The 26,044-nt window shown below is 37.6% G+C and overlaps 2 protein-coding genes across 2 annotated transcripts; one reads left to right on the forward strand and one right to left on the reverse strand.

Moving 5' to 3' along the window:
* The first annotated feature begins 999 nt into the window (after positions 1-999).
* Positions 1,000-19,128, forward strand: mroh1 (maestro heat-like repeat family member 1). The gene is made up of 44 exons (XM_077598816.1): positions 1,000-1,280; positions 1,748-1,893; positions 2,634-2,765; positions 2,879-3,041; positions 3,904-4,002; positions 4,164-4,315; positions 4,721-4,861; positions 4,960-5,052; positions 5,563-5,641; positions 5,938-6,051; positions 6,329-6,402; positions 6,472-6,594; positions 6,820-6,927; positions 7,069-7,213; positions 7,437-7,477; positions 7,636-7,777; positions 7,885-7,937; positions 8,319-8,426; positions 8,513-8,632; positions 8,964-9,086; positions 9,172-9,318; positions 9,596-9,622; positions 10,472-10,594; positions 10,758-10,837; positions 11,088-11,232; positions 11,342-11,437; positions 11,996-12,100; positions 12,198-12,333; positions 12,704-12,816; positions 12,949-13,101; positions 13,198-13,254; positions 13,606-13,703; positions 13,821-13,986; positions 14,059-14,228; positions 14,319-14,456; positions 15,604-15,718; positions 15,804-15,950; positions 16,009-16,075; positions 16,898-17,019; positions 17,118-17,267; positions 17,340-17,474; positions 17,546-17,648; positions 17,760-17,825; positions 17,935-19,128. Exons 1-44 carry the CDS (start codon positions 1,259-1,261, stop codon positions 18,009-18,011), a joined length of 4,914 nt encoding a protein of 1,637 aa, XP_077454942.1. The 5' UTR covers positions 1,000-1,258; the 3' UTR covers positions 18,012-19,128.
* Positions 19,129-19,671: 543 nt separating this feature from the next.
* On the reverse strand, positions 19,672-23,949 carry LOC144073181 (cholecystokinin-like). Its single transcript, XM_077598815.1, has 4 exons — positions 23,850-23,949; positions 22,274-22,353; positions 21,461-21,638; positions 19,672-20,540 (listed from the first exon to the last, which is right to left on the reverse strand). Exons 1-4 carry the CDS (start codon positions 23,857-23,859, stop codon positions 20,404-20,406), a joined length of 405 nt encoding a protein of 134 aa, XP_077454941.1. The 5' UTR covers positions 23,860-23,949; the 3' UTR covers positions 19,672-20,403.
* Between the last annotated feature and the right edge of the window lie 2,095 nt (positions 23,950-26,044).

Here is a 26,044-nt window from a genome sequence, read left to right on the forward strand (position 1 = left end):
TGTATATAAAGTTTGGAGTGTAGCGGCTGTAGCCGGACAAACAAATGTCTTTCATGCTTACAAATCATATAAGCTTGTGAATTGTTGTGTGGTTGTAAATATGTATATTTTTATATTTGTTAGAATTATATCCAGTCAGAGCAATATTTGGAATCCCTTTCATTTTTTTAATTTTGTATTATTATTGAGTATCGTGCAAACTTCTTGGCCTAAGGCCTATATGCAGCCCTCTTCCAATATTGGAAAGATAAAATATTTAATAGTTTGGCCCAGTATGGTTGTGACATTTTTACTCAGGGCTTTACTAACTTTTGTTTCCAGATGTTAATAGCTGTGTTGTTTTCCAAACAGCATACCTACTACCCAAGATTGAAGAAAAGTGTGATTCCTTCACTTTTGTCCCATTGAAACATGTAATAAAATGTTTACAAAAATGCTAATTGTTGTGAAATCTGAGGGTTTTTTTTTTCAATTTAAAAAATATCTTTTAAAATAGTATTTATGTTCTCAATAATTATGAAATAGTGGGGTATTAGCTGGCCCGGTAAAGAGATGAGATGATTTCTATGTTCAACAGGCCAGGACTGTTGTCCACGTCTTTGAGGCAATTTCTCTGCTTTTTACGGTAGGGGGCAGTATGCCCCATTTGGATATTTGCAGTGATAAAATCAGAGAAGAAGAGGCACCCATGGGCGTTTGTTTCGTTATGTCGCTGATTTGTTTCTGCTGACCAGAAGCACATGACCACATGATCAGGCGTGTTTACACCTGCAGATCCAGCAAACAATACTCGCCATCACACTTTGAGGAGGAATCACTGTTCACGCCATACTATTAACTGATCAGTGGAAAACGTGGTAAGTAATGTTATTTGGCAGGGTTGTGCAATTCATTATTTTTTGTGATGGGGGCGTTTCTGGTTCTTCCGTAGCATCAGCTAAAGCTAATAGTGAAAGAGGAGACAGTCAGAGAATTTACATGACAGTACTTATTAAAGCGAACGGTGTTCGTGTCTCTTTTTAAATGTTGTTAAGTCGCTTTATAAGATTTTTGAATTTGAAACTCTGTTAATGTGAAATTCAATCGGTCGGATACTCCTTGTTGCCCCCTCCATGATTTAATGACTTATCAACGCATTTATACCTCCATTTCATGCAACGAATGATGAATGATTTAAAGTACTAAAAGTCTCTCTGTTATATAACGCTTGCAGGTTTAAGGGTCATTGAGCCAAGGAAACCAGCCTCCCCTGTCCATCATGGGTGAGACAGATGTGGAACGTGAGTTCTTTTTTTTTTGTGCATCTCATTACCTGTACTCATGATATTCTTCCATCATGTTTGTGTTGTGAATAATATTTTTTCACCCCTGATTACGATATATGTACACATGCACTGCTGAATATTCGGATTGTATGTGTTACTTTGAAGCAAATACACACAAATAACCTTTTTTTTTTTAATTTGCCCGGTGGCCGAGTGGTTATCGTGCCGGCCTCACAGTTCTGGGTTCTTGTGTTCAATCCGTACTGTGTGGAATTTGCATGTTATCCCCGGGCTTATGTGAGTTTTCTCCGGAAACTCCTGTTTACGTCCAACTTGGTTGTCCGTCTCGATTCATGGTGTCCTGCGCCTGGTGTCCGAGTCAGCTGGGATTGGCTCCAGCACCCCCCGTGACCCTTGTAAAAATAAGCAGTTCAGAAAATGAATGAATGAATTTATCGCTGCCATTTTAATTTGTGTCCCAGAGGTGACCTTGGCTCTGCTCGATGCGGCTAACGATAAAGACGTAGATGTCCGGGCTCAGGTGAGGAAGTCCATACTGACTCTGGGAAACGAGCACCCTGACAGAGTTCTTGCTATGTGTCAGGACTATCTGCTGAAACACCCTAAGGTAACACTACACTGCACACAGTATACAGTAACACCTCGCCATTTCGCGCTTCAACTTTGGTGGCTTCACTACATCGCTGATTTTTTTCTGGGGAAATTAAAAAAAATGTTTTGTTATTTTTTAAGTTCATAAAAATGGGAAAATCCACGCTGAAACTCTCAAGCGGAAGTAACTCCTCTTTTTTCTGCTTGCTACTAGGACTCAGCACTGAAGAAAAAAAATATTTTATTTTATTTATTTTTTAAAGTTCAAAAAATGCATTTGTCTCATATATATTTCATATCATTTATGTCTAAAATGCCTTTCCTATATCTGCTTTCTCACCCTCTTGCTACCGTGACAACGAAATTTCCTGAATACGGGATGAATAAAGTTATCCAATCCAATCCAATAGTACTATAAACGTGAAATGTTCTGTTCTTTCATATAAAAAAACATTGGTGAAAACATGGTGGATTCACTTTTAATTGATATTTTAACTAGATATATTAAGATAAATTATGAAATGTCATGTGAGTTTTTAATGTGGCAATCATTCCGTCACACGTTCATGTGACATTCATTTAATGTCGCCATTGCGATAGTCTGGGCAAATATGATTTTTTTAGGAACTGAGTGAGCAGTTGCTGATTCATTCAATATTGTCTCAGCAAAAAAACATGTAAGCATGTGCTTTTTTAAAAACTGTTACAGTCTCCTTTCTTTTTTCATGTTTGCACCCTTACCTTCTCCTGTTCCAGTTGGTAGTGAGTCACAGAGTCGTGATTCTTCAAACCATTGAACTGATAGTTAGCAGCAAGTTAGATGCAACCAGCTACGCCAAGATCAAGAGCATCATCTCCTTGGCCTCAGATGAGATGACACGATCTAAGGTTAGCTACCAAGTTAGCAAAAATATTTGGACTATAAGGCCCAAATTTGTTTTTATATTTTGGTGGTTGAGAAGAAGCTGTTAGGATGTCTAAACTGTTTCTGTTTCACACAGGAAGTTGTTCCTGACTGGCAGCAGGCAGCCAGTAACATTCTGGTAGCTGTGGGCAACAAACACATCAATGACATAATGGAGGAGATACTCAGCAAGTTTCAACCTGGAGTCTTGCCTCACTTTTTTGTGGTTCAGACGTTAGCCAACCTCTCTGATTCCAATGGTAGGAATACTATTGCACGGTCAAGCAGCTGCATATACTTGTAAACTGCACATTTGGCGCCTTTATAAAAGCAATGTAAGCTTCAATAGTTATAAATCACTTGCGCAAAACCTTTAGTGAAACAAAAATAAATCTACAGTTGAGATCTACTGTTAAGATGAAAAAAGTACAGGAGCATGAGTACATTCTTCAAACTTTGGTGGGTTTCAGATGCCAATCAGGGCTGTTGTGAATTTAAGTCAGAATGGTTGTCTGTTGTGGCGTGTGTGACCTGCCAGTCACTGGTGATCAGTATGGTCCACCCTTCTGCTGAAATCAGATGGGATCATCTATGAGCCTGAGAACAGGATAAGCGGCTTGGACCAGGGGTGTCAAACTCATTTTTTGTCGCGGGCCACGTGGTGGTTTCGATTACATCCGGAGGGCCGTTATGTCTTCCAACTAGGCTGCCAAAATTAATCGATTAATAAATTGACAGCTTTCTCGATCGTGCTAATCGATAGATCATTTTTGGACATTCAAATTAGTACAAATTGTCTGCAATTATTGATTTCAAATGAGGAAACAGGAAATCATCTCCAATCTTCATTTGAATTTCATCATAAAACGGAAAGTTGGCACTCATGATTTACTTTCTCGGGCCACACAAAATGATGCGACAGGCCAGATTTGGCCCGTGGGCCGCCACTTTGACACCTGTGGTTTAGAAAATGGATGGATAAATATATGTACTAACAGGTATTGAGGTTTGATATCTGCCTGTCTTTATTTTTAGATGCACACACCCTTTAATGGACACCCACACCTCCATGTCCATTGTCTCTTTTTCAATGATTGATTTTTGTCTTCCCCTCTTGTCTAGTATATGGCATGGTGCCTTTCCTAAATGCAATCCTTGGTACCATGTTGCCTATGCTGAATCTAATCAAACACGACAACATGAAGTGGGTCTTCTCATCAGGTAAGAACTAACTTTGCCTTAAAATTAATTGAGGTATTTCACACTTTTAGGTGAATTTGAATTATTCGATAGTATTCTCTCCAAATCCTCAGGATTATTTTATACAAAGCAAGTTGCCCATTTGAAAATAATGCTCTTCTAATTCTTTTCTTTCTTGTTAGCTCTGTGCCACTTCAGTGACAGTATTTTAGAGTACCTTGCCAATCTGGACAAGGCTCCAGATCCCACTGTCAGACAAGACACATTCTCAAGTGAAATCTCCGCTGCGTTTGACATCCTCTTTAATAACTGGTTACAAAGCAGAGAATCCAAGGTAAGAACTTACTAACTTTACTCCTGGGGGTTGGTGCTTCTGATCAGCTTTGAAGTCATGTCCTCTCAGGCCTTATTTTAGGAAAGTTACTGAATATGAAAGTGTATGCCGAGAGTCTCAGACAAACTTGCTGAAACTTAAGCAATATTTGGGCTCCCAAAATCAAAATGAATTTAATAGTGTTGATATTTTTTGGCCAAGTACCTGAAGAACATCGCATCTTTACTGTATTTCCATACTGTCAAAGAGATTTCAGTACATTTAGAAAAAATATAAACCAAAAAAAGTTGCCTTGTGTTAAAATGTCTGCGTAATAGTTCATGCACACTTTAACCAGTATGTTTGAAGATAATTTCATTTATGTATTTCACGATTTCCTGTCCTCCATTACCCTCTGTACTACAGTTGAGGCTAACAGTTGCTGAGGCAGTGGGCTCAATGTGTCATCTGATGGCCAGTGAAAAACTGGAGGAGCAGATTCCCAAGCTCATTCCCGCCATTCTTGCATTGTATAAGAAAAACAATGAACACTACATTATTAGCAAGGTGCTTGTTTTAGTTTTTAAAAGAAGGATTAGGCATGCTGTGATACTAAATCAGAGAACTACATGTTATGGTGTTTTTTTTCCTCCTACCTTTTACAGAGTCTTTGCCATGTTCTTGATGCTTCTGTTAACATGGGAAGCAGGGTTTTGGAAACCCATCTGGATAGCCTGATTTTTGCACTGCACCAACAGGTACATGTTTTGGAAGTGTGTTAAGATATAGGAAATATAGTAGTTTAATCAAATGGCACTTCACTGACTTAACTTTTAGATCACGTTCTTAAAAATCACCACTATACTTTGGGAAGTGATACTTCCCTATTTAGTTCTATTTAATGGCACCATAGGTAAAATGAGGCTCCTAAACATTAACCTAACATTTCTGCAGGCTCCTAAAGAAAATAACCACTATAGAGCTGCCTTTTTTAAAGTCTCTGTGCCGAGCTAAAAATAGTTACACATGCAGATTTGCCTTGCAGGGCATTCTTTTAAATCAAAATCATTGTAATGAAGCTCACAGAATGCTAGCCATGGACAAATAACATCAATCTTTACATAACAATTGGCAGTGACATCTTCAATTATATCCGTACTGTTTAATTCATTGGATTCAATGAGACATCTATAATATATAATTTAAGTGGGAGGGTTGGCGGCCATCAATCGGTAGAGGTTAATTTAGTGCAATTTTTCTCTCCTCAGGTGTCTACCTCTGTTGATTACAGTAACCCTCCCACAGTCAAGAACCACAATGAGGTTCTTCGTTGCTTCAGCGTGTTGGGTAACAGTGAACTTTCTCTTTTTGACTATTTGTGTATGGACTATTTATTATGTGTTTGTCAGCTCAAAGGGCTCCATTGTATTTCTATGGAGTCACAAGAACAGTAATGAAAACATCTATTCGTGTCACACTTCTATTCCCACTGAGGATAATCATATTCATTTTGTGGCTCAGTCTAGCCAAATGTTTCACTCTTGAACCATGTCTCCTCCCATTTCCAATCTTATCATACATACTATTTTTGGTACAACCTATGGAGGATGATTGAATACCTTTCCATTTATCTTTAATTCTAGCAAACGCCTTCCCAGATCGACTGGTAATGTTTATTCTTCAGAAGCTAGAGAACAGCAATGAGCGGAGTAGGTTTGGTTCCCTGGCTGTCCTACGTCACCTCATCAACTCCAGCAGTGAGCAAAACCACTCATTATATTCTTTTATTTTAACTGACGACTCAACTTGTCACTCAATTGGCTGCAGGTGTGGATAACAGTTATATACACACACAAATCGTTGCTGGTTTAATGTTCTTTGCGAGTGGCTTGCGACCAGCCCAGGTTACACATGACACCCTATTAACAAAGCAGTACAAATTGAATATATGGATGAATGATTTCCTTTTCTCCATCTTTCTATGAGCCCCCTTATAGGTAATGTTTGTGTGATACTTGTGCTTCTATGTTGCAGCTTCCATGATGGAGAATAAGAAGCTTCTGATTCTAGCCAGCATTAGGCAACCAATGGCTGACCACAGTAACAAGGTAGCACATGTATGCATTCATAGGGAGAAATGTCATCCACTCAATTATGAAGTCTGTCTCTTGACTCAGGTTAAAAAGCGCGTGGTCCAGGTAATCAGTGCCATGGCCCATCACGGTTACCTGGAGTTGGATGGAGGAGAGTTATTAGTGCGATTCATAATTCAACACTGTGCATTGCCGGACACCTATCAGGTATAGTAGCCTCACATTGTGTAATGAATCTGGGAAATACTGGAAAATTTGTGTCTTAATGCTTTTAGCAGTAGATTAATTTTTTTGCAAGGCCTGCCCACCCAATTTTAAAAGATGTATAAAAATATAGCATGAGGCACTATTCATTTGAAATGTGAAAAATATGAATGTTAAGACGATTAGATTATGCTTTTTCCTTCTCTGTTTGTCCTTGTCTTTCTACAGCGTGGACAGAAACCTGCAGACCCAGAAGAGGTAACAAACGAGGCACTGAGGACGATGTGCGATAACACCCTTCATCTTCTGACGACAACTGTTGCGCGTTTGGCTGATGTGTGTAAAGTGCCATTCCCTCTTATTTGACTTATTTTATTGTAAATACAGATGTTAAGAAGGATCTTTATTTTTTATCATTTAGTTCACACACACAGATATGTCATTTGGGTTTTATTTACTTCATTTTGTTATATTTAGGTGCTTTGGCCAAAGTTGCTCAATTACCTGACACCACCACAGTACAGCAATGCAACCACTCCTCTGTGTAAAAGTCTGATTGTACTGGGCCATAAAAAGAAGGAGAACAAGGAACCAACTTTCAATATAGACTTTTCTCAGGAAGGTAAATGCACCTTTATGATCTGAAATTTGAACATGAAACGCCCTTTTTGTACATAAATGTAAATGTATTATGCTTCTGTAGTCATTCTTAATTTAATGAAAATGTTTTTGTGAGTAATATAAAATATCTATTCATGAAAAATTTGCTAACATTACCCTATCTTTCACATTAGGTACATTTTTGGACATGATTGCAAATTAAATATATTTTTTCTCCTTTGTAGTCAATCTTCCCTCTCCTCAAACGCTGATGATCAAACTGCTCGTAAGTACGATAATTGGTTTGAAACATTGGATCTAAGTTTACTAAATGCTTTTAACAGGGAACAATTTACTCCTGTAATTTAAAAGCAATAAAAATAGTTGGCTGGACAGAACTTCTATTCACCAAATTTATGTCTCAGGTTGTTTTGTCCATTTCAGGTCAATGCAGCATTTCCATTTAATAGCAGAGGGCATGGAGCCCCATCCCTCTCGCTCCTGCAAATTCTTTCCAAGAACATCCACCGCAACATAGAGGCTGTCTGGGATAAGGAGATTCCCCCTCTATTGACCACACTTGAAGGTAAGCAGATGTTTGCTTCAAAGCCAGAATTTGCTCTGCAACCCTTGAAGACAACCAAATTTGTTCACCTAAGAACAATGTTTTTAGTTCTTTGTTTTTGTTTCTAGAGTCAACAGCAAAGAGCCTTGACAAGAAAATCTGGGATGAAAAGCTGCTAAAGGTGTTTTTTTTATCTAAGATAATGTCCAGAGAGTTGACTCCAGAATGACAACAGTTATTGTCGTTTACTTATATACTAAAGAGAAAAAAGTCGACGCAAAGTCCATTCCCTCTTTTTTACAGATGTTTTAAAATTCTCATAAGTGAACAGATGGTGGCTACACAAAATTCATAACAAATTAAAATAATTATAAATCACAATACCCCCAGATCCGTTTGAGGCTAAGCGGTATGGAAAATGAATGAATGACTGAATAAAACAGAACAATGTATCAAAATAAGTGAGAATAAAAAACAGGAAAGAATCATTTTAGAAAGTCCATTTGTAGACTTTAATCTCCTCATTTCATTACATTACATAACCTAATACATTTTTGTCCAGCTCCTGTCTAGAACTTTGGTGGCTGTTGATGATGAGGCCTGGGTGAACCACTTTGCAGCAGAAGCAACAAGTTATTTGTCCACGTATAACAATGCTTTGGATGAAAAGGTACAAGCCCACTAACTTGTTCGAATGCCAAAAGCGCCGCAACCATGATATAACATATCAAAACTTATATTTTCTTTCTTTGAAAGAGTTTCCTGTATCAATGTATTGGAGTGACCCTCCAGCAGTCTTTCAACAAGGACTTTGTTAAAAAACAGTTGCAGGAAATCCTTCTCACAGCGAGACACAATGACGATGTTGAAAGAAAGGTGCAGTACCTTTTGGGCATATTTCATTTTCAATTGCTGTCTGGCCTTCAGTAATGAATTAAGTTTGTAGTGATTTAAAAAAAAAAATTAAATCCTCGCAGATTAGTCTAAACTGAAATGGCAGCTGAAATACCCTGAATGAATACCGTTTTATATATATATATATATATATATATATATATATATATATATATATATATATATATATATATAATTTTTTTTTTTTTTTTTTGCTCGAACGAAAAACATTTTGCTTTCCATACTTTTGTTAAGTGAAATACTTCACGCGAATGTGCCTACAAGGACTCATTAGGTTTCCTCTTGTGGTCAGGGTGTGGCTCTAGGCATTGGATTGTGTGCCAACAGCCATTTAGAAGGAACTCTGGCCAAGCTGGATGAGTTTGGGAAGTCAGATGCACTGAAGAAATCTCCGAGCATCTTCAACCTGCTCAAAGTAAAAGGATCCTTCCCGGTCATTTCAATTAGAACATGAATATCAGTTGGTCCTAAATTTTTGTCTGTGTCGCCTGTGTCTTCAGGATCGTAATGACGTTGAGCTGGAGAAGGTGAAAAGCACATTAATCTTGTGTTATGGTCAAGTGGCTGTGAACGCTCCTCCAGAAAAGATCCTGAACCGTATTGACCAAGATATTCTTCGCAGCATCAGTAAACACTTCAACACTAAGGTAATATAAATGCTGTGGTAACAAATGTGGGTTTGCAGTCATGGTCACAAAAATGGTAAATGGATTTCTATACCGCATTCTCATTTATGTTTTTTTTTATGTGTGTTGAATCATTTATTATACTCACTAGGCATATGCAGTGATTAATAATTCATAGGTTAAAATGGAAAAATGTTGCTTTGAAACTTTTATCTCCTAACATCAGTTTTTGTTTGACATAATACTAGCGAAACCTAGTGAAATTCATATTTGGGCTTGTGTCACCTATTTCATACAGGTTCTGGGCATTAAAGTAGAGACTAAGGTATCGACACAGGGATAGAAGGGCTATTTCAATTTATCTGTCAAACTTCCCAGTTAACTGTTTTCTACTTTACTGGCTTTTTTGTTCTCCCTTTCTGGTTCACGTTTGCGGTGATACTGTCTTTGGAATCTTACCTTAAGGCCTAAAAAAAGAAAAAATCATAAAGCTACTCTTGCGTCAAACATTTTCACTGATAGACTTTTTGACTATCTAATGTTTTAACTCTTACTACAATGATAGTATTATGATGACATTATAATGGAGGCATTTTTGTTGATGACATGCTAAAAGTTTTTTTTTTTTCTTGGCCATAAATCTCAAACTAAATGATGAAATTTTATGCTATTTCTGGCATCGTTCATGGATCAGGATCAGCAAGCAAGAGCATTATTGCCGCTATGATCTCTCTTACATTCAAATTATAAATAACTTTTCAACATCTAAATTTCTGATTTGATTTCCCTGATTCCATGAATGCTGAGCACACTATCTTCCTTTTTTAATTTTATTTTTTACTTCTTGCAGCTTGGTTATGTGCTTTGGCTTCAAATGGGCCTGTCATTTTCTCCAACAGGCCAACCTGTTGTGGCTGTAAAATGATTCCTAATCTACACCGATTTAAACTCTTTGTCTGCTTGAATGGGGGCTAGATTGCTTAACATAGTTTTTTATTCTAGCATTTACTCGTGCTTTGCTTTCCCTCATATTCTAAATGCTTGTCGTGGTGGCATCGGCTTTTCATTCTTCAGAACTGTCATGTTTAAATCTGTAAACAGAATCTTGTGACATTGGTGTCCTCTTAACTTTTTTTTTTCTTGTGTCGCAACACTGTGTGGTTCCAATTGTTAGGATTTGACAATGAAACTGAGTTTGATCCAGAGTGTTGGCCTTGTTGCCAAAGCTATCAGTGAGTGTGTGAAGAAACAGGGCTACGTCTTCTCCCGCAAACAAGAGCTTATTACTGTTATGCAGGTTAGTGATCTGTGGTTTTTATTTGCTTCATAAAACAAATTAAGTGTGTGCTTAATGTGACAGTCAAGTGGGCTACATTGTATTTTTGAGCAATTATTCGTGCAATGCCTGTGGTCATTTCTATGTATTTAGTAATAACTCTCTTTTTTGGGGGGTGGGGAAGGATTTTATAAAGGCAGAACCGGCTGATACTCTTCGGACCCCAGTGCGCCACCTGGTTATGAGCACTTGTGCCAACCTAATGTATCCTCAAAGGTTGAAGGCGATGAGTTGTTGACATATATTGTGCTACAAATGTTTATTCCCCAACAAAGAACTCTGTGGTAGCAGTTTTACAACTTGGCTTTCTAAAAAAAAAAAGGTGTTTCTCTGAGGTTTTATTTTACAAGTTTTAATTTTGACTGCCTCATCCAAAACAGAGCTATTGCCAATCTTTTGTGTGGCTTTAATTTCATTGCCTAGTGTTTTTCCCTTTGACCTTTAAGTGCTTCAGCCCCCTTGACCCACCGCTGAGGGAGAATGAATGTTTTGACTTGTTGAAAGTGTGTGTGAACAGTGTGTTCTCTCTGCCACCCGAGACACACACTCCAGAGAAAACAACAAAAGATGATGAAATATTTGACCCCAAACAAAAAGAGGTGAACCGAGCACATTTTCACACATCTATGTTACAAACAACTTTACTACTACATACTACATTTGTAATAAACCATGTCGATAATGAAAACCATACATGTGTGCGTGCAGGCCTTGTACAAAGAAACAATGTCTTCACTGCATAAATTACTGACCAGTGTGCTAGCCAAAGATCCCACGCCTGACAGTTTACAGAGTGTATTCAAGGTAGGACCTGATTTTTTAATTTTTTGCTTTCTCATGAAGCTCTTCTGATTCACTTATTTGTAACATTGCCAGCATTCATCGCCATGTATAATCGATTCACTCTGCTAAAACTAAAGATGAATATTGAGTTTTCAATTCTTGGTGAATGCAATACATTTGCTTATGTATATGTTTTGTAACAAATCAAAATTGTCTTGATTGATATTAGATATGTTAAAAATATCACAAGGAATGCATTTGTTAAAAAGAAATCCTGGTCGCCCGAGCTGTTAAACTACGGTCCAGCAAAATATAATTTGATGAATAAACTCAATTACCAGTACCTGACGAGGTACTACCTCTAGCGGGGGGAAAATCCGAGAAGTTGTCAGACTCACTTATTTAATACCTGAATTTGTTGTATATTTCACTGATCCCTGTAAATGACCTTAAATGATCATCATTCCAAACATATCACTCTTTCCAGCCTACAAATAATTCCATTTAGTTAATGTGATGATGTTCCATTGAGCTTTCATTTGTCTGACATCAATCAGCATGTTGTTCTGTCCTACGCAGCACATTGAATGTTGGCTGACCTCGACACAAGACCACGAGAGAGAGAGAGCTATCTCAGCCACTGCTCACTTGCTAACTCACTATCTGGAAAACATGGTCGTAAAGGTGAACACATCTAGACTGCTTCGTCACATTACTGGATTTGAAAGGAAGTTTACATGAGATGTAATTGAGACTTGCCGCACGTGCACCTTTTGTTTAGAACCTGGTGTCCTTCCATAACCTGGGAGCTCTCCTGGGTCGACTGTCTCCACGTTGTTCAGACCCTCACTTCCCAGTCCGCATTTCTGCTATTGATTGTTTATACATTTTGCTCTCTATTCAACTACGCTACGAAGGTAAAAACTGCTTGTCCTGGTCTTCTAACTTTTGCTGTTTGTGCGTATTAAAAACTTTTAGGTTGGGATATATGGCCATAAATGACTGGGTCACTGAATATAGCAGCTAAAAGGAAATTAGAATGCCAATTCATTTCTTCATGCACATTTTGGAACAAAAAAATTGTCCTTTCAAAGTGTTGTAGTAAAAGCATACATTGTCCAAAATGCTTGCGATAAAGTTTCAAAACCAGTTGTAACTAAGGTGTACAGTATAGTTTGAAAAGTTAAACGTAAGCCTGCCTCTTTAAGTGCTGCCCCCTTGGCAATGTATTTTGGGGTGTCTCGTGCTTCTAATTGTTTAATTTGTCCCCCTGAATGTAAAATGCAGGCTTTGCCCTTGACTACAAAGATGAAGCAGTGGAAGCCTTATTGCCTCTTAAAATCCAACTAGAAAATCCTGACCATTCAATTCTTTACAAGACCTGCTCAGAACTAACCAAGGTACGTTTTTTTTTGGTCTGAGATAAATACAATAACAGGTGCAAAATATTTTGTTCTAAATGTACGTCTTCATGCATGTAACTTCATTAAAATGCAAGCAAATGTCACTGAATATTTTCTCATACACGTCAGGTGATGAGTAAGCGTCTGCCTCAGCAGCAAATGGCCACGTTTGTGTTCATGTTGTTTGAGGGGCTTGATGACAGTCAGACAAATTGTAGCAGAGCTTCAGCTGTCATCCTGAACACGTTGCTAAAGAACAGAGGTGGCGGACTACAAGAAATGGTAGCGCTAATGCTTACATGGAGCTTTCCCTTGATTGCTACACACTGTTTGTTGCTCCATTAGAAATTGTTTTTGTTTTCAATTGATTTGTAACAGGTACCAGAGATGCTGGAGGTGCTTCACGCTCAGCTACAGAGCATCACTGAGGAGCAGGTAAGGCCCAAAAAAATTATCATTCTTAACCTTTATAACACAGTATCTACTGTCATTTTTGGACGACAAGCTTCTACTTTTTTTCCGTGCCTTGAACCTTGATATTTATAGTAAAGTTGGACTCTATTCTGGATTCTTAGAGGCTACTGAGTTACATGTCTTTAGATGTGCATATCCTATAATGCAATGTTGTGTTTACCTTCTTTGTGAAATTTGGCAGGTGTAGTTACTAGTCCTGTGTGGCTTATAGTCTGAAAATTACACTGTTCTCTGTGTTTGCCGAAGCAACAAAGTTGGTTACTTTAGTCTGAGTGGTGATTATTAGGTATTACCTTTTTGTCTGTGTTTTAGGTGAGAGTGGCAGTTGGTCAGACCGTACTAATTTTGGCCTCTCAGCATCTCCAGATCGTTGTTGACACGTTGGTTAATCAACCACTACCATATGACAGGTAGTAGTTATACAATGATGCCACAATTTGTTTTGATGTGAGAACTATACACGTTCACTTGATTGACTACCTTTAGTCTCAGATTGAATATTTGAATGCATTTTCATATCTTTTCAGCTGGACCAGTGAGATGTGGATGGCTTTAGGAGCAGACCCCATAGTGGCCAGTCAAATCTTAGAGATGGTGATGGAAAAACTTGCCGTCATGGCGCCCTATGTGGACAAGAAAGAGTCGATGATCAGAGGAGGAACAACCAAAGTGGCCACTCCTAAACCACTTGCTGTAAGTGACCACCCGCGAGTGGAGTTGGCTACAAGACTGTCACAAATGTTTGTGTTGGTTCCCTTTTTCTAGATGACATGCGGTCTTAAGGAATTGTTATTAAACGGCCAGTGCCAGGAACCGGCGCTCAGCAAGTTTCCTCAGCTCTTTTGTTGTCTCATCGTCCGACTTGCGGCAAGTGTCGGCGTTTCGGCACCAAGGGATAACAACACCAAACGCACTGCCGCCATCCATGTTGCAGGGTTGGCATGTTTGTCTTATCTGTGATTGCCTAAGTCACACAGATTTTGTTCATCTCCAAAAGTGAATAATAATTGTTTTTGTGTGTCCAGAGTTGCGACTGATGCACTGAGAATCTTGTTAGCAAGAGCTCAGTTAGATGAGGTGTTAAAAAGACTGGATGCGGATAAAGCTTGGGATGCAATGAAGGAACAGAACGCACACAACACTGGAATCACGCTACTAGCAAGGTACTATGAACAAAATGCATTGTGACTCTAATACTGTATTTTCCAGAATATAAATCATTAGCCAAAGAAATGGAAAAAAATATATACATTGCACTAGAGTATAAGTTATACAGCATTATACATTGAAAATACTGAAAGGAAAATAGCGAACCACCGTCATAAGCATCTGTTAATGTAACATATTAACAGTTTTACGGATAACTATATCTTGAAACACAGCATAACAAGCTGTTGGTGGTCAGAGTGAAAAGAATAAAAGACCTATAAGTCACATTGAGCCCACGGCGCAGCCCCTGCCAAACTAGGAAAAAATCTGTGACTTATAGTCTGGAAAATATGATATATCAGGTAAATGTAGTTAGTTTATCTATTGACATCAATTCACTTATCCAATGTCAGTTACAGAGAAATGTCAATTAATTTGAACAAGTATAAATGGCATTGAAAGATCATGTTTTAATGCCATTGACAGTGATACATTTGACTGGGAAGGCAGTTTCCAGTCAAAAGGGATTGGATGTATATCACCCTCAATGGTTTTATAAATTTATTTGTTATATAACATTAAAAAAGTTACAGGAGGAGTGTTTATCTGTTCCATTAGTTTCTGCGTTGGAAGTGGTCATTTGCCAAAGTGACTATTTTGCCAGTATAAAAACCTGTTCATATTAAGCACGGAAGCCATTGAGTTATGAACAATAAAACATTCATCAACGACATGAGCACTGACTGTCCCAACCACAGATAACAATGGCTGGGCTTTGTCCAGAGAGGCTCCAAAATGATTTGCTGCTGCAATCTCAACTTAAAAAAAAAAAGTTAATATGCATAAAAATTCCACTCGAACAAAATGCTTTAACAGGTCGTAACGTAGACGTTCATGTGCCTCTATTTCTGAAAAAAATACTTTGATTAATCTAGACAAAACAAATTTTGAGGCTCTTGCCTGACTGCTTATGGTACTACAATACATGTTTCATTTATTACTATAACTACTGCCTTTAATTGTTCTGAATTTTCATCAATAATTATGAATGAAAATTGATTGTGGTCGTTGTCTCAAGGAGTTTCTTCTCGCTGTTGTCTTTTTCTGAAATACTTCCTCTCCCACGGGCCTTCTCGTATGGCGTATTTCTCTTGTCTACAGGGCGATGGCAAAACACGCTGGGCCAAGGTTACCTGCCATAGTTGAGTGTTTATGCCCTTGCTTAAACAACATCTATGAATGTCAACGCATCACCGTTACAGCGTTCTTCTCTGAGGTGACAGCTTGTGAATTCACATTTTATGGAAAATCCTTACAATTCACAAAGCTATGCTATTTGACCATGATCTCTCTCTCGCTAGCTCTTGAATCATCACGTGGCTACCGAGTTGATGTTTATTGACGTTTTAATGAACAATATGATGGAAAGGATATCAGACCCTTGCTGCACCGTCCGCATGCTGGCAGTCCGGGGTCTTGGCAACATTGCTGTCGGATCACCTGAAAAGGTACAGATCCAATTGCAAACCTAGATCAAGCTCATTAATTGCCTCTCTTTCTCTTCAGGTAAATAAATATGCCAAAGAACTACTGGCAGCCATGAGTTCCGGCATGGAGGAGAAAGATGACCCAGGTAACCGTCATGCTGGACAATGAGTGTCATTCATTCATTTTCCACATTACTTCTCCTCAAGTGGGGCACGGAGGGTGCACCAGGCGCCGACACCCTGGTTTGGTGGCCAGCCAATCATAGGGGACACAATGAGACAGACAATCATTCATGCACACACTCATAGAATTTAAAGTGTTCAACCAGCATGTGCATGTTTTTGGCATGTTAAACTTTAATGGACTAAAATGGCCTGGAATAAATTCAAATTCAAACGCCTTTATTGTCATCATACACAGCTGCATATAACGAAATTGGTGGTGCTACTCCAAGCTTTTCAAAGTGTGTTTTCCCAGTAAAAAAACATAAATAGTAGTATAAAAGTATAAAAAGTCACATCCCGGTTAGGTGAATTTTAAAATATTTCACAGTCTAAGATATTGCACATTGTTATTGCACACCCCGAAGTTAATGCACAGAGGGATTGTGTGTGGTGCTACCGCAAGTTCAGAGTCCTGATGGGTGTGGGGAAAAAACTGTCCTTAAGTCTATTTGTCCGTGCTTTGTGAGACCTGTTGCGTCTGCCAGAGGGCAGCAGCTGGAACCCATGTGGTAACATCGGTATTTGTCTTGTTACCTAGTTTGATGGAGGTACTCACTTTTTAATCTCAATCAAAGTTCTATCATTAAAAAAACTAAAACATCCGCATGCGCATTTCCTATAGCTGGGGATCCAATATGGAAATATGGACATAGGATACATGATACACAGGATTCAAATGTGTTAACAGCTCATTGTTACTGTTTTATGTTAGTTCTTCCCTTTGGGTGTGATCTCGTTTGCAGGCAAGCTGATCACACTAGAGGCCATGTCAGGTCTGTCCAAAGTTCTTCTCTACCTGGACAAAAAGAACGGCCACCTACTGGTTGTTTATATCTTCATGAAGATCAAGCCATTTTTAGAGAGTGTAAGATGAAAAACCAAGTCCTAATTGCATCTCTGAGTGGTAATTCTGAGGGAGAGACATACTAACTCTAGCGACGATACGTATTTGTGGCCGTCCAGGAGAACGATGAAATTCGATGTGCTTCCATTCACCTTATGGGGAAACTGTCCAAATTTGGCTCTGGAGAGCCATTGTTCAAGGACCAGATCCACAATGTCCTGGTCAGTCTGCTTTTACACCTGGTTGATCCAAACCCCCATGTGGTCAAGGTAGGAAACATGGTATTGCATAGAGGTGGAATGTTTGAACAATTACTTCATCTGCAAATGTTTTGTTTTCAGGCTTGTAAGTATGCCATGCGTGTGTGCGCTCCACTGGTGGGCTCAGAGCAGATCACAGCCATGTTTCAGAACCACCTCTATGAGGATAAGAGCTTGCATTACGGCGAGTTCATTAATGATCTCACCAAGTATCTGGTAAGACAGACAAACCATTCCATTGATGGAATAAAGACACTTTGCAAATGTGCTTTTGTTTTTGGTTGTAGATCCAGGATTTTCCAGGTATGCTGAACTTCTACCATATCTCCGTCCTGCAGTTCTTCAAGAGCAATTGGTCTGAAGTCCGAGCTGGAGCTGCTATGTTTATTGGTACGAAATCAAGTGTTTGGTCAAAGCTTGTTGGCAGTGTAAAGATTTAAATGTTGTGTTTTTTATGCAAATCTATTGAGTTGTGGCATTTTCTGCATCTCTGTTTATCAGGCTTTCTGCTGGGGAACCTTACAGAGGAGCATTACTCTCACCTTAATATGGGTATCATTACTAAAGGTGATGGGAACAATTTTTTTTATATATTGTAGATGGATGACATGTAGTGCTTTGGGACATCTTGAATTGCAATGTGTTTTATTGTGTTCATCTGTCTATTCATTCACAGGTCTTGTGTTGCTGCTCCAAGATCCCGACCCTGTCGTAAGAGTGAAAGCAGCAGAAGCCATGGGACATTTCCACTGACGCAGACATCCCCATGTCAGGTTTTAGGCCATTGTGACGTACACGCCAATTATAACGTAAATGCGTCTAATACTTTTTGAATCAGACGTGCTGTTAGGCCCGCCGATGTGTACATAGGGTTAGGGTTAGGTAAGTCCTCGAGCAATTAAAACAGACTTAGTGTTTAAATGACCTAATAAGATAAAACCTGCACTTATATACTTTTTTTGGACTGTTTGGAAAATTATGGTTCATAGAAAGTATCATTTTTTTGTCGTTTTACCAACCAAAGATTGTAATTTGTAGGCATACTGTATACCTGTCAAGTTATTTTTTTATTAATATATGAAGAGAATTATGTTTATTAGAATCAAAATGTAGTTTCTCGGAATATTTTAAAGATGGTTCACAGTTCCAAATGGAAAATGATACTTTACATAAGCTTGGTTGTGGGATCTTTATTTTAAAAAATATATATTTGATCACAGGACTGGAATTGACTTAACTTTTCATGTTTAATTGTTTCTTTGATCTCTTCAGCTTTTATAGTAGCCTCTGCTTGCCAATATCCTGTTTACAGCTAATGGACTCTTAGTTGTAAATGTGTCTAACTGGCTGTTGCGGACCACAAGTTGCGATCTATTATTCCCAGTACGTGCCACACGAACAAACAAGAGCCAGCAGCATAATTGGTCCTGCAGTGCAATAAAATGTCCAGATTTCTAATTTATGTTAGAAAAAGCTTCTTTTCGTGCCATAATATATTTTAGAGCTCATTTGTACTTCTTTATCTCTGTCATAATTCAGTTGTCTTATGTAGGGGTTTTTATTCCCCCACCCCGGATGCCATGTTTCACAATTTAAATGTATGCCTGGTTGTCTGTCAGTCTAACAACTGATGAATTGGCAGTTGTGGGTTGGGTAGAGAAATAGATATTTTTATATATTTGGAGCACTTTAAGATCATTCCTTTTGCTAACCATGGACAGACTGAGGTTAGCCCTCTATAATATCGCACATTTATGTTGATAGCTTGTTCCTAGATCTGTATATATTGTGTTGAGATGGTAAATAAATGAAATAATTTGAAATCACTCTGTATTGTTTTGGAAAGGGTTAATAAATGAACGTATAACTATATGGATTTTAATTTTTACTACAAAATATTTAATACATTCAGCATTCTTTTGGTCAACCTGATATACTTGAAAGAAAGAGGCATAAAAATTGGCTATTTTCAATGGCTCAAAAACATCCGCAGGAAATAAAGGTTCATAAATCCACACTTAAAATATGCCAAGGCAAACCAAGGAATCCTCTATGCAGCTTTAGATTTGTGTTACCTGATTAGATAGAGTGCGATTTTATGGCTATCCAAACCCGTGTCAATCATATATCACGCTGATGTACCAACAACATATAACAGACATAAAAAAAAAACCCAGACATGCCTAGACGCATTGCTGCGTCACTTGAGCTGAAGGTTGAATATGATGCTTGCTCAAGGGAACCGAGGCAGGACCCAGCAAACAAACTGGCATTTGTCCAACGTGTTGCAGATTTTCCATTTTTATTTTTACCACTGCGATTTAAACCTGTGACGAAAGCGGATGAGCTAATGCCAATGCATTCATAAAATCATAAACCTGAAAGTCCTCCTGGACCAAATTGGGACCAAAAATAACCACTCTGACACATTTCTTTAATATGATTATTCTAATAATATACATATCTGCATATATGATAAGATAATATGATTGTGGGTTTGTCACTTTTCTTTGTGTTTGCATTTATGCAATTAAAAAAGTGCTTGTAATTTTAGCTTTAAGATGTGCAGCATTATTTATCAATAAAATTGCTTTTCAGGGCTAATATACAAACTGGTTACAAGTCATTCGAAATTGTATTGAATGTTTATTTGGCAAATTAGCTTTTAGCTGCAAATTACACATTCGGTGGCAAGAGACTGCTGAACAAAGATGACGATTAAGGTTTTCCTTTTTGGCCCAAATGATTTATATTTCTTCAATTTAAACCTATATAATCTTTTAAATAGTCTCTGATGTTTAAAATGCTCTTATAAAAATGAAAAAAGGTGCCAAACACAATCCACAATCTATTAAAATCAAAGCTAAGAATTGAAAAAAAAAGTTTTAACAATGAAACGCAAAATGTGAACATTTGTTTTTAGGAGAAATTTTTCGTGAACCAAGATTTTTTTTAAAGTCTTTTGCCACTTTTTTGTGTCATTTACAGTCAATAGCCAATATATATTCAGTCATATGCAAGTGTGAATCATTTTGAAGTTCCAATGTCCCATTTGGTTTGTGAAAATAGCACTGTGAGTAGAACGTAAATTGAGGGCGTGCTTTTTGGCAATGGTGAATGCATTGAAAGCAAGAAAGCTGTGCCTTTAGGAGTACTCCAAGGCTTCTGCACTGCGTCTGCCAAAGTCCATCCAGCCCTCGTAATCTCGGTCCTTTATCCTGTGCTCAGGCGTCAGGCCGCTGGCTCTGCTTGTGATGGAGCTTCTGCTTTGGTAAGGCATGCCTAGAAAACAAAATTTTGATTTACATTTGAAACCTGACCTTCGTGGTGGCTGCATGTAAATGATCGTTATTTGAATTTTAGCATTAAACATCAAGTCAGTTAGTTTTGCCGGCCGAATGTGTGGCCCCCGTGCTGCCGGTTCGATTCCTGTGGCTTAAATCCTTTACTGGGCACTCATTTGACTGCCATCGACGACGCTATCCGTCAGATTTACTTTATTGGGAGAGGATACAAGTCACTGTCAGTCCCTCCCTCTCACAATGGATTGGACATCTGGTGCCATCAGTGGTGCTGGAACCTTGCATTCACAGCCACTCCTACCAGTTTCAATGAATTATATATAGATGGTTCATTCTCAATGAATTAAATACTGTGGGAAAATAATCTCTTGAGTTATTGGGAGCCATAACCAGAATGTATTTCTATTTGTATTAATTTAAAGTATATTATTTTGTGTTTTATTAACATTTTATGATGTCATGCAATTATAAATTCTATTAAAAAAACAATGATTGATAATTAAAAATAATAATTATCATAACCCCAAAAAGTATATATTATCTCAAATTTGGTAGGTAAATTCTCGACATCGATACTTGGAGCCCAATTTTTCAATGTTTTTGTAGTCTTCAAGGCTGATAGATTCATATTCGCGAGCATGTTATGAGTAACCCACTAGAAAAAACACGCTGTGGATTATAATCACTGATTCTCTCTGTTCCTTTCCTGCATTGTTGAAGATACTTAAATTTGTATAATAGAGTGTTTATAACTGTAATATTATGCCTAGAGAAGTACACAACGTGTTGGAATATTCATTTGCCAATATCTTATCAACTCGCATATGATAGAACATCTATTACCTGCAAGTTAGGGATATTTTGTTTTTATAATTCTAAAGGATCAGAAAAAGTGTTCACCTTTTCTGGTGATGAGCTTGACCAGTAGCTGGCTTAAAGTGTTGAAAGCCTCTGCGTCCTCCCGAGGCTGCTCGAGGCTGGTCTGCGACACTGAAAGGGGCGAACCAGCAGAGCGGGCCTGGCGCGTGCGGTTGTATGACGGGCTGTCCGACACCATGGTCTTGCCATCATGAGTCACCTAGAGATGAGAAAAAGATTTTTCAGGGTCTCTTGGGCATAGTTTGAGTGTGTACCTATCTATTCTTATGAAATAGAACAGTTTTCTAAGCTTCCAATGAGAGACGGTGTCTCCAAAACTTTGAACCTTATTGATATATATATATATATATATATATATATATATATATATACACACACATATATACATATATACACATATATACATATACACACATATATACATATATACATATATATATATATATATATATATATATATATATATATATATATATATATATATATAAGTTCAATTGAGGCACTGCAGTATTTCTTTAAAGTTGGTGGACCAACTCTTGATATACTTTATATTACTATATAATACTATATTTTCAAAGGAAATATTTTTCCCCTGTCGACATAAAGTCAAAGTCAAAGGAAACAAAATAAAATACATGGTGTTAAAACTGCTGCTGATGGTTTATGTGTTTGTACTTGTGATTCCAGTCACACAAGGACCAAATCTTGATCTATAACCTTTTAGATGGGAACATTTTCCCCTTGTGGACATAATGTGAAAGCTAGGTAGTGATACCCGAGGTCAAAATAATTCTACCGCTCGAGTGTGTGTTTGTGTGACAGAATGGCACTCACAAGGGGCTGTGAGGGCAGACTCAGCGAGACCTTGGAAACAGCAGCCAGAAAGACCACCACATAGATAACAACATTCATGCCTGCAGGAAAGAGATGACAAGAAAATAATATAATGAATAGAGCACATTAAACCCTTTCTTTCATCTACAAATCAACACTTTTTTTTAACCCCTTACAGGGCACTCATTTAAATCATTGGCCGCCAATGAAGGCTACCATTGACTGGGCATCAGAATAGATTGCACGTCCAGTAATGGTACTGAAAGATGCACATTTAAGGTGTCAATTGCATGTAATAATTTAAATATTGTAATAAAGAGAAAAACATTACATGTGGTCGTGACCAGTGTATTTCTGTTTTATCGATTTAAATTTCATTTTTGTAGTTTTTCCAAACATAGTAGTAATGTATACATGTATATATATGTGTATATATATGTATGTATATATGTAGATTTTTATATATACATATATATATATATATATATACATATATATATGTATATATATATATATATGTATATATATATATATATATATATATATATATATATGTATATATATATATATATATATATATATATATATATATATATATATATGTATATATATATATATATATATATATATATATATATATATATATATATATATATATATATATATATATATATATAGTGACAACAAATAGTGACCACACAAACCAAACAAAGAACCCTTCATGCAGTGCAAAACCAATGAGGTCATATTAAGGCATAAACTAAACTGCAATGTCAGCATAATCCCAATGGAACACTGCCAACAACCTTTAATTGATTGTTTTACTTCTGCGTCATTTGCATTATTCAATATTCCACATGCCACTCTGACTAGAATACATTAGAAAAGTATCCTAATCAATAGGTCAAAATGTCTTCCACCTTTAAGTAATCCATTGAAATTAGAATACACTTGCCAATTAATTAAAATATGGAGTTTTATTAGCTAAAGTTCTAAATGAAACATATATTTAATTACATGTATGACAAATTTTAAATACATATAATAAATAGCGTTCTTGAATTCATTCCAATTTGAGCCACGAGTCTCGCACAAAGGTGCTGATGTAAATAGTCATTCTTTCAATGCTAATATTATTCCTGTTTGCAGTCGGTCTTTGTCACCCATGTATTATTCACATGGCGGTGAAGGATGGGCTGCCATGAGTAGAAGTCCTCCAATCTCCACTCATTTCCATTTTTTTACAACCATTCTGCATTTTTAATAACGTCAGAGAATTCAAGATAATTGGTAACTTTCCTATTCCACAATCCACAGCAATGGATGATAATTATTTATTCAATGATGTGTTTTCATTGGCCCAGATTGATGGATTATTCTCATTAATATTTAGTCAAGAGGAATCATATTTTAAATTGACAAACATGAAATTAGCATATTCTGCCCCTAATTTGGATTATAATTACAATATATTAAAATATAGTCAGAAGAGAAGAGAAGCAATTGAAACTAAGTCATCAAAAACTAATTTGAAACTAATTAAAAAAAGAATGATTTTAATTATTTTGTTGCTCACCTGCAGCCATGTGTGCTGACGAGGGCTCTGTCAAGATGTTAGCTTCAGTGAATCAGCTTGTGAGTGCACAAGAGAGACGACACAATGTTTTATACACACGCCAGAAGAGGGCGGGGGTAAGGGAAGTAGGACGGGCCTAATTCTGGCGTCAAAACCGAAGCCGGTGACGCATGTGAACACGCAAAAATCACTTTTGACGTATACAGGAGATACACTCAGTGCGCATGAATGTGACAATACAAACTACACAAATCCTGTCTTTGCTTCGAGCTGTTTTCCTCCAAATTATCGGAAGCACATCAAGGTGCACTTGGGTGCCCTTTCAATTTCAGGGAGGGCCGAGTGTTTGCGGCGTAGGAAACCCCTAGGAATTGTTGTCAGGTGGCAGGTATCGCTGTGTCATAAAGCTAACATATTTATACGTTTCTCCCGTGAACACTTGGTCTGATTAAAGTTCAGACTAAATGAGCCCAAAGGGAACCATAATGTAATTTACACCTTTGCTTCTGGGATGCTCACAATGATTGTCTCAAATGAACTTGTATGTGTGAATGTGTTGGTGTCAATGAAATATTAGGGAGGAAAAAAGTCATTCTGTCGAGAAAAAAAAATAATGTTCGGTATACTGCTCCTGATTAAAACTTTCACAATCAGCTACCTCAGCTGGTTTCTATAAATAAATAAAAAAGTATTTTTACTGCCTTAGTTCTCAGGTTACAACATATGAACCATATTCAGTGCAAAAAAATGTAAATTTAACATTAGAATACATGATATACAAAAGTTAGCTCAACATTTGCGATACGCTTTTAACATAACAGCTGTCAGCTTAACTGAAGTTATTATAATTCTTTCAGGAACAGGGGTCACTATAGTGGAAATATTTTCAACAGCCATAGAGTATGTGTCATAGTTGTCATAGTTAGTAAAAATTAGATTTTTTTTGTATTGAAAACACCTGTTGATGGCAAAAGATGTCCATTTTAACCCTGTAACTCTGAGTTAAAATGGATGAGGCATCTATTGCCAACAATGGCATAAAAAAGGTCTCACTATATGAGGTCAAAAGAGATTTATTAAATAAATAAATAAATGCTGGTTGGCCTCACAGTTCTTGGTTCCTGGGTTCAAGGTCAGTCCTCACTATGTAGAATTTGCAAGTTATTCCTGGGCTTGCGTGGATTTTCTCAAGGTACTCTGGTATCCTCCCACATTCTAAAAACATGCATGATAGCCTGGTTGAACACTCTAAATTGCCCCAAGGTATGAGTGTGTACCTGAATAATTGCCAGTCTCCTCCTGCCCTGTGATTGGCTGTTCTTATTGAGATTTTTTTTTCTTGCACCTCGACGAAAAAGACGGTTGAACACCAATTGATATGCAAGACTGACGACAAGAAAGGATGGCATAGGAATGAGCAGAGTGAGTGTGTCTGATTGATGTATGGAACCCATAATGAAAACTAAATACCTAGGAGAATTATTCATTAATTCATTGCCAACACTATTTATCCTTGTAAAGGTCATGGCGTGCTAGAGCCTACACCTGAACTACACTTTAAACTGCCCTAAACTGGTCGCCAATCAGTCGTAGGGCACATAGAGAGACCGGCAGCCATTCGCACTCACATTTATGCCGCCACCGAGCAGGAATCGATCGAGAACCAAAGTAACCAAAGCCCAGTGAGAAATAGAATTCATTAATATTTGCTCAGTCATTGCCAGTCCCAGCACAAACAGCTCAATGCCAATATGTGTCGCACAATGCCTATTTGCAAGTGTAACCAATCCTACAAGCAATGGCGAGAGGGCCCTTGAGGGACCCGAGCCATATCCTCAAACTGCAGGGCAACCAGTCTACAGGCATATTGCCTCTGTCCCACCAATATGTAGTAGACTATGTGACTACAGATAAAGGGAATTCAGGTGTATGCGTTTTGTGTTTTCGTCAAAATATTTCCATTGAAAGCTTGAACATAAAACTTGCTCTCTGTTTGTTGTTCTCAACATGGAATGTGAAGATGGCAGAAGTAGGTAGTGCACATGTGGTGGCAGAAACCTAGCACAAGAGCATACAGTAAGTGTGTTTACTGGAAAAATGCTACTTGTCCTTTATATTTTAGTGGGAATAACCACAGGCTGTGGGTCAGCATGGTGTCTTTGTAATGTAATGTGATGTGTGGTTTTTAAAAGCTT

This window comes from Stigmatopora argus, chromosome 4 (genome assembly GCF_051989625.1).
Source record: "Stigmatopora argus isolate UIUO_Sarg chromosome 4, RoL_Sarg_1.0, whole genome shotgun sequence".
Taxonomy (NCBI): Eukaryota; Metazoa; Chordata; class Actinopteri; order Syngnathiformes; family Syngnathidae; genus Stigmatopora; species Stigmatopora argus.